General features: G+C 34.5%; 1 protein-coding gene across 1 annotated transcript in view; it reads left to right on the top strand.

Moving 5' to 3' along the window:
- Nucleotides 1–699: 699 nt before the first annotated feature.
- The window catches only part of COPB1 (COPI coat complex subunit beta 1), a 36,395-nt gene continuing 22,325 nt past the window's right edge, over nt 700–14,769 (top strand). Inside the window, exons 1-10 of the mRNA XM_037150549.2 lie at nt 700–803; nt 1,552–1,701; nt 4,853–5,082; nt 5,466–5,635; nt 7,271–7,385; nt 8,517–8,609; nt 10,261–10,398; nt 12,490–12,609; nt 14,201–14,308; nt 14,391–14,537. Of these exons, the coding sequence (XP_037006444.1) occupies nt 1,611–1,701; nt 4,853–5,082; nt 5,466–5,635; nt 7,271–7,385; nt 8,517–8,609; nt 10,261–10,398; nt 12,490–12,609; nt 14,201–14,308; nt 14,391–14,537 (1,212 nt within the window). The 5' untranslated portion in view covers nt 700–803; nt 1,552–1,610. The remainder of the gene's footprint in view (nt 804–1,551; nt 1,702–4,852; nt 5,083–5,465; nt 5,636–7,270; nt 7,386–8,516; nt 8,610–10,260; nt 10,399–12,489; nt 12,610–14,200; nt 14,309–14,390; nt 14,538–14,769) is intronic.

The following is a 14,769-nucleotide window of genomic DNA, read 5'->3' as shown; positions in this document are numbered from 1 at the left end:
CCAAAAAAAAATCACATGAGTGAAACTTTGATGTCAAGCAACTCCAGCCTAACTGCGGAGACAGAAAGATTCGCATTACTGCAGACGTTAAGAACGCAATGGATCTTCATATAACCCAGTGTCCCTCATTAGAACTTAACTTACTTACCCAAAGAGTATTAGTTACTTTCCCAGTTTATTAGTGGATGAACTAGAAAAGACTCCGGCTGCCAATCTTCTGCTATTTCCCAGTGGACCACAGAACCCTGTAAAATGTGTGTCCCCTCTCTTCAAACTTCCACCCCTTGCCTATTTTAAATCCTGGAATATGAGACTATTGCCAAATCGCGTTTAAATGACCACAGCGCTTAATTCAGGCATGCAGGGAAAACAATAAATATGTTTCCAGTCCTTTCTGCGGCCTAAACCAAGTGTGGATGAGGATTTACAGGAACTAGTATAAAGGACACATGGACAACAACTAAGGGGGTGTGGAATGGGAGGGAGGTGAGGAGCACGGGGGGGGGGGTGGTGAGCTGGGATGGGAGTAGAAGACAGAATACTGTAGTTGAAAAATAATTAAATAAAATGCATACAAAAAAAAAAAAAGAAACTTAGACGAACTGGCCGTACACAGCCGGAGGACGGAGAAGGCATGTCCTCTCTGAGTTGCCGTAGGAGCTAGGTGGCTGTAACTTCGGCCGTCTCCCCGCCCCCTTCCACGTCAGCCAGGGCACTTGCGGAGCCGTCGCTTCTGCTGGGGGTTGGAGCAAGCAAGGGTAGACGGTCCAGCGATTGCCCCAGCTGCTGCCCCTCGAAGCCAGGTAGAGGGCCACGAGCACCCAATTCCAAAGGCTTGGTGGGTGGGCAGAGTCGGAGGAACTGGCTCTGTAGCGGGAAGATACGGCAGGGCAGGGACTAGGCCGCTCGCGTCCGGGCCTGGAGAAGTGGGGAGAGGGGTTGGGAAGCTTTGGGCTGGGCGCCCGGTTCCGGGCTGCGAGCTGGCCAGGGGTCTACTTTCTTAGGCCCCCTGGGTTTGCCATTCCTGGCTGGGCCTTACGTTGCTGGAAGAAAGGACGGGGAAGGGGCGTGGGGGTGCAGCTCACGGATAGAGGGACACACGTACGCAGATTCGGGTACCACTGTTAAAACCCGTTAAAACCCTTAAAGGCTTTAGCAGAGGAGTCGTACACAGGACAGGACTTAACTCTTAACTCGAGCAGTTCAGATTGTATGCTATGTGAAATCATTTCTATAATGTAGTGGGGCGGGGCCCGGGGACTGTCACTCTGCGGTGGGCCTTAACTCAGCAGTACAGCATTCTAAACCCTGGGCGGGGAGTTGTAGTGGAAAATAATATATCTTAGGTCGAAACTGACAAGTGCTTTAAAAAAATTACTCTTTTTATGGGACACAATTTAGATCGACTCAGCCTTTCTAATACTTCAAAACTCACATAAGCCAACTGAATGAACTTTAGACGGTAAAGATCATGGTAGTTATGGTTGTTTTGTTTTTTTCTTTTTTGAGAGGTGTTTACTTATAATGATATCCTTGTATTTATTTTTCCAGATTTTCTGGCATTTACTATCCTTAAATCTTGTATCAAGGGTTGATTATCACCAGAAAACATGACGGCTGCTGAGAACGTGTGCTATACGTTAATTAACGTGCCAATGGATTCAGAACCACCATCCGAAATTAGCCTAAAAAATGATCTAGGTAAACTTTGATAATAGTTTGAAAATGACATGAATATAAAAAGCTCATTTGCATTTTAAGTTCCTTTATAATTAGACATGCTTAATTTTTGTCTAAATTTTTTCCTAGGATCTCTTCAGAAGACCTTTTGTCTTATTAAAAATGAAAACTTGTTATCTTTAGACTTTCAGTATTGGTTTTTTGAAATAAAACATCTCAGTTCAGCTTATTACTGCTGAAGAAATATAATAATTTATTATAACAAATCATTTATTATAGTGATACAATACATAATTTAATATAATAAATCATAATTAATAATTTGATAGGTATTCCTAAAAATAGCATAATGGCTTAACATATTATGCTTAAATATAGCTGATAATTCTCTGTAGGTAACAGGTTGAGAGAATGTGTATTTGAATGTCTTAGTTCCTTTGTGCATTTAACATCATATTATTTAGCTTGTGAAACCAAAAGACCTTTGTTCTTTGGGTTTGCCACCTGTTGAACAAATGAATCAATGCTGTAATACACATGTATTTTCTAGAAAAGTTTAAGCTTTTCATTTTTAAAGCATTTATGCAAAGCAGAAACTAATATATTTCTGAATTTCAAAAGTGTACACTGTATCTCCTTTTTGCAATTCTGTCAAAAAAAATTCTTAAGTAATGCACACTCCAAAATAATGATTCTTATTTAATTGAACTACTAAAAACAAGTTTAACTTAAACTGAGAATTACTGTTTAAATAGAGTAGAATGAAAATTATGCTTCTGACCTTGAAAGTATCTTTTAGAAGATAGTCATGGTTTGAAAGGAGACAATAGTTTACTTACTATTCCCACCTCTTAATAAGAAGGAAAAAAATCCTGTTTTATGGCATTTAAACTGATACCCTTATATACAAAAACCAGGTATAATGAATATATGTGTATTCATATTTATATAGTAGAATAGAATGCAAAATAATGAATAAACCTTAGCTATAGACTCCCAAAATACTTAAGGTCATACCCAGAAAGGTAAAGAACAAAATCTGTCCTTAACTGTAAACAATACCCTTTCTTAATTGCAGCTGCCTTGACTATCCTTCCCTAACCAATAACTAAATAAGTATTCTAAAATTTTATATATAATTTTTACTTTATCTCAAAAGAGTTGAGATTGAGAAAAAGTTTAAAAGTAGTTTCCGATTTGAGTAACAAATACTTTTTGTTTGGTGAAATACTGAGTTGCTTAAATACACTTTTCTTTACCTTCAATCACTGGATATGCGCTCTGATGACTGTACATTCCCTGGAGTATGAAGTACTTAGTATGTTCTGGTAAATTTGCCATATTTTCCATATTTTTGATAATGTTCATAAAGGAACAGAGTTTTGAAAATTTTGAAGATGTTGATAAAAACATTCCCAACTTCAGTTTCAATTGTTGGAATAAATGGAAGTTGTTGTTGGGGAGGTTTCAAATAAAAATGGTGTAGTTTTTTACAGCTTTGCTATTAAACTTTTTAAACTTAACCTTTAGTTACAAGTGGTGTTTCATCCTGCTAAACTTTCAGATTTGCTAATTTGTGAAAAGTAGACAAAAACTGGAACAGAAGAAGCCATCAGCATAATAGTGATAGAATTTTATGCTGTTTTGACTCTGTCCTTTACTGTATCAAACAAATTAGGGGAAAAAATTGGAAAGGAAGCTTTGGGACAAAGAGAGGAAAACCTGTATCTGCTCAGTGAATACAACTTTAGCCACTTAGAACTTTGCCTCGTCTGTCTTATTTTGATTATAGCTATCAGCTACTGCCATCTCTCCTGATGCTTTGTTTTGTCAACCTCACAGACTTTAAAACTGAAAGTTTGCTCAGATTGCTACTGCATCTTTTCAGTTCATTTCTTGGTTTGATATGATGCACACCAATTTTTATTCGTGTATGGCAGGACATGAAATACTCTGAAGCAGGGAGAAATGCATGAGAAGTTAATCAGTTTTCAACAAAAATACTGACCCTTATGAGATAAATATGACAGTAACCCTTACTGTGTTTTTGGTTCAAATACCTGAAGATACGAACTTTTGATTTACCTAGTACAGTTCTTTTGAAGCTTAAATCCTTCCTATAACTCTACCAACGGATCATTCACAGTCTCTGTCTCTTTGGCAACAGCAAAGAACTCTATTTAGTAGTCACTTGACTCTAAGTATTAGAAATTTGTTGTTTCAGTTCTATTTTTTCCTTATGATTACTAAACACTGTTGTCATCCTTCTTTGTCCCTTCTTTTAGGTACTTGTTTATTTTTATGACCAGAACAATTGTAGTAACACTGTATTTGCCTCTTAAATTTCTGCCTTTGAATTTTGGGTCCAAAAGATGTACCATAAGTTCTTTAGTAGTCAGTGGTAAAGATGTAAAGTTGCAGATCGTTTTGCATAAAATACTTAATAATGCATTTTGGGGGGGCTAAGTAACAGTAAACTGGTATCTTAAATGTGTTATTCTTAATTATAAACGGTGGCCACTAATCTAGTACATTATATTTTTCTGATTTTTTAGGTAGTTTCTTAAGAAAGATTCTAAAGCCTGTATTTTTAATTCTAAAGATTCTAAATTCTGATTTTATAGCCTGTAGGAACATGATGGGATCTTGGAATTAATCTAATCTTTGGTTCCCAATATTTTTGAGTTTGAGGATCATCCTAATGTTGAAAACATGTCACTGATCCCCACCTCCCAATAATGGTTGTAACTTCAGTTGGGAAAATCCAGTACATACCGACTAAAAGCTACTTTGAATTCAGAAGCACTTCATAGCATCTATTTACATTTTTAAAAAATAGCTGCGTGCTTGTTTGAGACTTACATTATTTAGTATACCCATACACTTATGGTCTCTGCATTAATTCCATTAGTTGGGGACCAGAGAGCTAAACCAGTGCCTCCATATTATATATAAAGAATCATTTGGTTCACAGATAAATCACTTGTGTAAAGTCACATAGCTTGTGATTTTACGTGACCAGGTTGGGAACACATGTCATTTGGGTTAGTGCCTTTATTACTACTGCCACTGATAAAGTTAGAAAATGTTTTGTTTTGTTAATTGCTTTTAAAATTATCTGAGAAATTTTCTTTTGAAATAATTAGGTTTTATTTAACATTTTTTAAATTAGAAAAAGGAGATGTGAAGTCAAAGACTGAGGCTTTGAAGAAAGTCATCATTATGATTCTGAATGGGGAAAAGCTTCCTGGACTTCTGATGACCATCATTCGTTTTGTGCTGCCTCTTCAGGATCATACCATCAAAAAATTACTTCTGGTATTTTGGGAAATTGTTCCTAAAACTACACCAGATGGGAGGCTTTTACATGAAATGATCCTTGTATGCGATGCATATAGAAAGGTAAAACATAATTATCTACGAATATTGCTTTGATTTTAGATAAATGAAGAGTTGGTGGGAGGGACTTTGTTTTACATGTAGCTATTTGGAACTGAAGTTTTAAGTTGTTATTGTAAACAGTTTTATTGTTAACTTTTTTCAGACATTTTCCGTGTATTTTTATGTGTTATTAATAAAAAGTAATGACACAGAATATAAGACATTAATGTGAAAAATAAAAAATTGCTTTAATTAACAGGAATCTGATAAAAATTACCTGATAATCTATGTCTTTGTCATTAAACCTACAGTACTTTCTGATTTTTTTTCATTAGAAAATTTTGCATTAATTTTTTTTGTCAAATATTGAAACTCGACATTTCCTATTTAAATTTTTCTATCAGGATCTTCAGCATCCTAACGAATTTATTCGAGGATCAACTCTTCGTTTTCTCTGCAAATTGAAAGAAGCAGAATTGCTAGAACCTTTAATGCCAGCTATCCGGGCTTGTTTAGAGCATCGTCACAGCTATGTTAGAAGAAATGCTGTTTTGGCCATCTATACTATATATAGGTAAATAAAGGTGCTCCTTTGGCCTAGTTCTGGGAGGACTGTTTATTTAGTCTTTTAGATTACAGATTCCAGAGTGGTTCCTTACAAATTGCATGTAGCTTGCAGATGTGTTTATTTGGCCTAAACGAGACTTTTTCCTTATTATCATTATGTTGTCAATGTGGAGAGTCAACACTGGGTCCTAGTTTCTGCATAACAACAATCTGCTGGAATTCAGTGACAGCAGCCCCCTTTAAGGCAGGTTGTACACTTCCCAGTTTATGACAGTGCCTGCCATTCTCAGGTTTATTACTCCAGCCCAATTAATGAATTTATTAACTTACTTAGCCCCTACAGGCTTTAAGAGTTTTGACTATTTTAGAATTCTCTTTTTGTAGAATGTGGGTCTTTTTACTGTTAAAGGCCTTAAAGAGGGACCTTTTTTTAATATAAAGGTTTCAGTTCTCAACTAATGCTTGTTCTTAGAAAGCTGAAGATTTTGGACTTTAAAAACAACTCAAAGAACTAGTTAGATGAAGTTAGAACGCTTGAGTTTTACAGTCACTGGCGTCAATCCAGTTATGAGTAGGATATAATTTTTATGAACATCTTTGTACTCTAATAGTTGGTTGCTATATAATTTGACAGTTTTCTTACTGTTATATTAGATTTTGTTACCTGTTAGGGAAAGTGGCATTGTCATTAACAATGTAGAGTTCCTTAAAACCAACCATACAGGCTACACAAATTTCACAGACTACACGGTGTTTAAGCTATAGTACATGCACAAAAATTATGCCATTAAGACAGTTTATATGATATTAAAGAATTGTTAAGTTTTTTAGATTATTGATAAAGGTATTACGATTAGTGTTTAAAAGAATTATTAATTTTAGAGAACATAGTGATAATATTTACAAAAGAAATGGTCTGAGATTTGTTTCAGAATAATATGGGAGGAGAGGAATGGGGAGAGGGGTATTGGTGAGACAAAAAAATGGCTGTGAATTAATAATTTTTGAAGTATAATTGGTTTTTAATAAGAAGCTTTTCATTATTCTGTTAGAAATACTTCAAAATCTCTAAAATAAGAAGTCAGTAAATAAATAAATATAGTACATAACTAGTAAAATTCAAGGAATTATTTTTTTTATTTATTTGAGAGAGAGAAAAACATCAATTTGTTATTCTACTTATTCTTCATTGGTTGATTCTTGTATGTACCCTGACCAGGGGTTGGAACCACAACCTTGGCTCATAGGGAGGATCCTCTGACCAACTTAACTACTCTGCTAGGGCTCTAATGATTTTTAAAGAAGGATCTTTTAGTGCCTTGAGGATGTCGTTACAAGCGATATTATATTCCTAAAGTATATGAAAGAATTATTTGAGATAGGTGATAGATATCATGTTGAATAAATTAGCTCTTTCTGTGTTGAACTAGAAAAGTATAATCTGATAACTTCAAAGGGGAAGATGTAAACTTGTGACTTCTACCCACAGTTTTCTAATAGATTTAAAATTTTTAAAAGCAAAACAATTGTTACTGTTATAAAGTTTGATAAAGATTAATTTTAGTAGTATACAAAAAGTTACTAAAATAAAATAACAAAGTAAGTTTTTATTAAACATGGATGTTATCGGTTTTATTTCAAGAAATTTTGAACATCTTATACCCGATGCTCCTGAACTGATACATGATTTTCTGGTGAATGAGAAGGATGCAAGTTGCAAAAGGAATGCATTTATGATGCTAATTCATGCAGATCAGGTGAAGTACTTTTTAAAAAACTACTTTTATGACTGTATTTAAATCATAATTGAAAGTATTACATAGACCTAGTCAAGTTTTCAGTCAGTAATTTTGTTTATACTGTGTGATTTGTATATTTAGAATTTTTTAAGAGTTTCGAACTTAATTTGTATAAAAAATTTCTTAACCCTTCTTTGGAGTATCAGACTAAACATTGGTGAGGCGTTTAATAACAACCACTTTATAGGTTTTCCATATTGAAATTGCCGCCATATTCTGTGGCCTTCTACTTTGGGGCTTTGATGCCTGTTTTTCCTTCTCTTGGTATAGATCTAAAATGGCTTAATAAAGAAAAAGAGTAGCTTTTCAAAAGGTCCACCTAAACCATGTGTGCGAATGAGGGTGGCCTTCAATGTAGGTGTGTGTTCTTACTAGGCTCTTCAAGTTTCTTAAGTGGATTTCAACTCTACATCCAGGTCTGCTGGTGGTTAGCAGTGACTTTGCACACCTTGGTGGCACTGAATTAGGAATTTTTGCTATTCGGTATTTATCAAAATGTGGGAGATAATATGAATGAAGATTAAAAATACAGAGTCTATTCATTCCTCTGAAATCTGGATGCTCCTGGTTTACCTTCATAAAGAAGATTATAAGAAAGCTGTCCTCTTACAGAGTTGGTTTTAGTGATCTGTGTTTTTGGTGTTACCTACACAAAGGGACATAATCAGAAACAGTTGATAAAACTTGTTGGTACTTTTACTCTAGAGATGTTGACGCCATAGTTCTCTTGATCACAGTATTCGGTGTATGAGAATCTATGAGCTTTTTCTTCCAGTCTCAGAGAAATAGGAAGACCCATACTCTTAAGCAGCTGGTTTGTTTTGATTGTATAAATGCCCTGAATACAATATTTTTCTCCTTGGTTTTGCTGCTAGAAAATTCAGGCACCATATTTGTGACCTATTTTTAGAACATGTATTTGACCATGGCTTATATTTATGTGTTAGCCTTCATTTTTTTAATCAATTAATTTTCTTTGCCCTAATTTTCTTATTTGTTTTCTATTTAGTTGTGTATATATTTTTAAGTTGCATTAAGTGCTTTTATTGAATGAGGTGGAGTTTGATAAATATATTTTTATTTGTTTAGGATCGAGCTTTGGATTACCTAAGTACTTGTATTGATCAAGTTCAGACATTTGGAGACATTCTTCAGTTGGTTATTGTTGAGCTAATTTATAAGGTAAGACCAATTTATGATGGGGAAAATAAATTTGAACAGTTTAAGATAAGGTTAAATAGTCTTTCTGGGAAGCTGCTTAATTGCTGGGATATATGTTTTAATAGTAGAAATATTTTATAGCATGCCCTATTAAATTCTTTCTTTTTTTTTCTTTTGGTTTATTGTATTTTCGAAATACTTCCATTCTTTCTAAACCTCTGTAAAGAATTCTGTAAAAACTCATGACTTGACCTAATGCAGCTGCAAAGAAGTTATTGTTTGTTGCTCAGGCACTGAATAGATTGTGAATCAGGCTTTGGAATAAAACTCAAAATCTTTTCTTGAGTACACACCAAACTACCTCAGAAATCTAAAAACAAACAAAAAAAAACTGTAAATACTTTTTAATGTTCCCCACTTGCAAAAGAGAAAAGAGACTTTAAACATGTTAATATAGCATTGTAGGCCACTGACTAACAGAAAGTCTGAAACTAGATAAGAGATTTGGTTTTAAAATGAAGTACTTTATTGGCAGTATTTTAATTTTATGTATATTTTTGAAAGAACTGATTGCATCTTAATGTTCCAATAAAATAAAACACACATTAACACCTAGTTTTGTTGTTGATACCATTGGAGGCTAATGAAATATACCTTTGGGATGATTTTATTGAATAGGGTGATGTGGACGAAAAATACTCAGCAGACACTGCTGACTCACTACAGCCATCTTTGCCCCTGCAGCAAAGTGACCCCTTTTAACATTGAGTACTGGTCATATGAAGTTGGCATTTAAGATGAAACCAAAAGTGTAGTGGGTAATTCCTTTTAATTCCTATGTATGGTTTAAGGATGCCTCTGAGGTTCTCAAAGATAGGGGTTCTCTGCTTATCCATTGACTAATTTTGTCCAGTAGGAGCCAGGTTAGAGCAAGAGGGAAGAGTTTTTGAGTCATGTCCAAATAATAAAGATTTTACTGGATACATTTTAGGAAAATCTAACATAAATACTAAAACTCAAAAGATCAAAAATAAGGGATATTTTCTTCACAGGTAAAGGCATTAGGGTACATTTAGAGCAGGATAGAATGTTTTAGTTTTCTCCCCAGTATTGAATATAATCACAAAATAATGATGCAGTAATTTAAACAGAGGTTATCTTTCTTTAAGAACTGGTGTTTTCCATTTATCAGCTTTTGAGATTTATATAATTTATCATATTTCCTTTCTTGATGTGACATCCACAATAAAAATTTAAGCCCATGTATAGTATCCTATCACAGTACCCATTGTAGTATACTTGATTAACGTATTGTTGTCCTTGCTTTTGCACTTTACATTTTCTATTTCACTTAGGTATAGTATGCATTGTTTATTATAACTCATCTGAAAATCTCTTGTGCAAGAGTAAAATTATAAATTATTATTGAATGAATAAATGAATGAGTAGCAGCAACAATTATTTGAAGTAAAACCTATCTGTCCAAAATGGCCAGTGTTGTGTCACAGTGTCTCACCCCAGGTTGGTTGGCATCTTCAGAAGTCCTTATAAAACTATTCTTAGCTTTCAAGCTAAAAAAACTAGCATTCCATAAACTGACATCTATTTTTAAGAATTCACTTGAAATCAAGTGTCCACGAAGTAAGTCGAAACCTAAACATTTCTCCTCCAGGTCTGTCATGCTAATCCATCAGAGAGGGCGCGTTTTATTCGCTGCATCTATAACTTACTACAGTCATCTAGCCCTGCTGTAAAATACGAAGCCGCTGGAACCTTAGTGACACTCTCTAGTGCACCCACTGCCATCAAGGTACTGCTTATTTCTTTTGGTGCCAGTTAGATGATAAATGCTCTGTCTCATCACTTATGCTTTATTGACATTGCAGTTTACCATGTGGTTGTTACATGGCATTATGTGGCATGGAGGTGACAGCAACAAATTTCATGAACTTGATTCCTTACGTAGTCTGACTTTCTTCCTTCCTGCTTTTGTACATATACACGTGTGGAGAGAAGGAGAGACAGATAATATCAGTGTTTCTGGTTTCAGGAGAATGATTCTGGTGTTTTAATATCTCTGCGCATACTTTAACATTAAAAACTAGATCTGGGAGAAGGAATTCTAGATTTTACATGATGGATCCTAAAAAAGTTTCCAGTATTTTCAATAATGGAATATTATCTTTCTCTTTGTTAGTTTATTATATCAAGACTATGTGAGGAACCCCTACTATATTCAGAGAAGGAATTATTCTAGAAAGCCAAATTATATAAATAGGAGAATTTACTGCTATACACACTGGTACTTTAAATTTTTTTAAAAACTTTCTATAATGAAATAATTTTAAACTCACAGAGGAGTTGCAAAAATAAGACAATGTTCCCATTACCCTTCATCCAGCTTCCCATAATGTTCATATCTTGCATGACAGTTATGTAATTGTCAAAACCAAGAAATTGCCATTGGACCAGTATTGTTAACCAAATTACAGATTATATTCGAATTTCACCAGTGTCCCCACTAATGCTCTTTCTGTTCCCTACGATCCAGTCCATGTTCCCACGTGACACATAAGTGGTCATGGAGGAGCTCCAGTTGGTGATAGTTCTCATGTCCTCAGCCTCTCCCTGTTTTTCATGATCTTAACACTTTAGAAGAGTCACTTTGTAAAATATCTCTCAATTTGTATTTGTCTGATGTTTTCTCATAATTACATGAGTCTCTACATTTTGGGGGAAGAATACCATGGAAGTGATGCTCCCTTCTCCGTGTATCATAAAGGAGTACATGAGGCTGATATATCTCACTACTGGTGATGTTAACCTTGATCATTTGGTTAAGGTGGTGTCTGCCATATTTCTCCCCTGTTGAATTAGGATTTTTCCTTTGTAATCAGTAATATTGTGAGAAGATACTTTGAAACTGTGCAGATTCTATTCTCAATTTGTACCAGCTAATTTTAGCATCCATCAATGGTTCTTTTCTACAGCAATTATTACTGTGGTATTTTAATGGTGATTTTCTATTTCCTCATTCTATATTTACTAATTGGAGTTCTTCTGCAAGGAAGAGCTATCCCTTCTTCATCTTTCCTTTTCTTCCTTTTTCCTTTATATCAGCAAGGATATTTTATTGTATGGATTATAATCCATTATTATTGTCATTTATTTTGTTGATCATATTGTTCCAATCATTTATTTTGTTGATCATATTGTTCCAAGTCATTGGGAGTTCTTTCAGGTTTGCTCTTTTGTTCTCTGCTTTTAATAACTCAGGGTATTACTTAAAAAAAACATATTTATTTTTAGAGAGAGGGAAAGGGAAGGAGAAAGAGGGAAACATCAATGTGTGGTTGCCTGTTGCACGCCCCCTACCTGGGACCTAGCCTGCAACCCAGGCATGTGCCCTAACTTGGAATCAGACCCGTGACCCTTTGGTTTGCAGGCCCATGCTCAATCCACTAAGCTATACCAGCCAGGCAATTCAGTGTATTCTTAGTATTTTTTATTTTTCTGTACAGTAATGAGGGTGTTAGACTTTACACCTAAGGTAAAAGATGCTCAGTAGCTATATTTTTTTGGAATTGCATATCTGCTTTTTCTGCCTTGTTTTTTAATATCAGTCCTTAATTTTTGTTGTTAATATTCTGCCTATAACAGTCCCTTTTCATCCTTTAATTTCTGATGCTTCTAATATTTTGTAAACTCAAAAAATAATGAGATTTGTTAGAATTTAGGGAATGGAGGCACATGGTCTGAAAAAAATTCATAAACTTTTAGTGGAGAAGTAGTAAATATATTTTGTCTTGGGTTTTTTATTCTTACTTTCATCTATGTTAAAGATAGATGGATATGTTTGTAAATGTATATTTGTTTTGTTTGTGTCTCTATTTTTACGTAGGCTGCTGCTCAGTGTTACATTGATTTGATTATTAAGGAGAGTGATAACAACGTAAAGCTCATAGTTCTGGATCGATTGGTAGAACTAAAAGAGCACCCTGCTCACGAACGAGTACTACAGGTAAATGTTACTTGAAACAGAAGTCCTACATAAAATCTTCTACATATTGAGATGAATTCGCAAGCTTTGCCACCTTTGTTAGCTTAAATGAGTCTGGGCAGTTTAAATTTTGCTCACTAAGGTATTACTCTTGAATCACCATTTCTTTTTGGGGTATCGTCTTTGCCACAAGAAATATGTCTAACAATTAATATGTTATCTTTTATCTTTTCTATTGTAATGCACTTGGTATTATTAGCAATAAAGATATATTTGTTTTGATTTGAATGTCATTTGCATTTCCTGGAAAATAATTGTACCAACTGATTGAGAATAAAAGATGATTAGATTCTAGAAGATTATCAGCATACCTATTTAATCTATGAGAATAATGATCATTATAAAAATAAAGACCCAGGACTGCTAAATTGGGGAAATGTGAATATAGACTGTATATTAGTTAATAGTGTCAGTATCAATGATAACTCTGAATTGATAATTGTAGTTATATAAGAAATTATCCTTATTCTTGGGAGGTGTACATGAAATGTTTAGGAGTAGGGAGAGTATCATAAAGCATTTGTGGCAAACTGTTAACAACTGGTGAATGTAAGTGAAGGCAATACAGAAGTTTATTCCTAGACTTTTTAGAACTTTCTTATCAGTAAATCTTTTTTTAAAGTTTTATTTTAGTTATTTTTAGAGAGAGGGGAAGGGAGGGAGAAAAAGGGGGACAGAAACATCGATGTTTGAGAGTAACATTGATAGTTGCTTCTCACATGCATCCCAACTGGGAACCAGGCCACAACCCAGACATGTGCCCTGACTGGTAATTGGAACGGTGACTTTTTGCTTTGCAGGAAAATGCTTAATTAACTGAGCCACACTAGTCATGGCTTATCGGTGAAAATTTTAAAACATATAAAATTTTAAAGAAGTAAAATCATTTGTAAATTAGTTTTGTTATATTTTAAAATCTTCATCTGCCATAAATTTTTGAAGTGTCCATCTTTAAAATATTACATTTTTCTACAAAGCCAAAATAACATCACACCTAACAAAATTGGTAATAATTTCTTAATATTATCTAATACCAGCTCTAAACTCAGATATTCCCAGATGTTCCCCCCCAAGGCCCTTTTTATTTGTTTTGTCCAATTTGTGGCCACGCATCATAACTGGTTGTTTTGTCCCTTAATTCTCTTATTTGAGCAGTTTCTTTTTCTTTTTTTTCATGACACTGACTTGTTGAAGAGACCAGACCAGTTTTCCTTTCAGTTGTTCCTCCTCTGGATGTGTGTGGCTACGTTCTGGTGGTGTTATTTAGCCTGTTCCACAGACTTCTATATTTCCTACAAACTATAAGTTTGATCTGAAACTTGATAGAGTCAGAGGAAACATTTTCAGTTTGGATGCATCTTCTTATAGTATTGTATACTTCATATTGTATTACATTGGTAGACCAAAAATACTGGTTTCTTCCACCACTAATGATTTTATATTGATCAAAGAATTAAGGTGATGTTGAACAGAACCCTTCATTCTTGAGTTGAGGTTTTCTTCTTGTGACCAGAAATAGTGGTATTAATTCTCGATTTTTGTTCTTTTTCAGGATCTGGTTATGGACATCCTAAGAGTTTTAAGCACACCAGACTTAGAAGTACGCAAGAAAACTCTGCAGTTAGCACTGGATCTTGTCTCTTCTAGGAATGTTGAAGAGGTGAGAACAACTCTGACGATAGTTTGTAAGCCATCAGGACAAATGTGTTGTAATTCTCACTTATTTTCACTTTGTTCTATAGCTGGTTATTGTTCTGAAGAAGGAAGTGATTAAAACAAATAATGTGTCTGAGCATGAAGATACTGACAAATACAGACAGCTCCTTGTGCGAACACTGCATTCCTGTTCTGTTCGATTTCCAGATATGGCTGCGAATGTTATTCCTGTGGTATGTAGTTCTGATTGCCTTCCTTTTGAAATTCTCAAAAAGAATCTTAAAAATTCTAGTTATTCAGTAGTTAAATGCTGGGAATCTCAGGGTTCTGGAGTTATTAAATCTCATGGTCAGAAAGGATCTTTATGTTCACTCTTGAACTTAGAGGAATAAGGACTTTGACTTTCTCTTACCCCTTCATTAAAAAAATAAAATAAGCCCTGGCTGGTGTAGCTCAGTGGATTGA

This window comes from Artibeus jamaicensis, unplaced genomic scaffold (assembly GCF_021234435.1).
Source record: "Artibeus jamaicensis isolate MK-2021 breed Jamaican fruit bat unplaced genomic scaffold, CSHL_Jam_final contig_797, whole genome shotgun sequence".
NCBI classification, from domain to species: Eukaryota; Metazoa; Chordata; class Mammalia; order Chiroptera; family Phyllostomidae; genus Artibeus; species Artibeus jamaicensis.
Note: the sequence above shows the minus strand (reverse complement) of the source record. Positions and strands in the feature narration are given on the sequence as shown.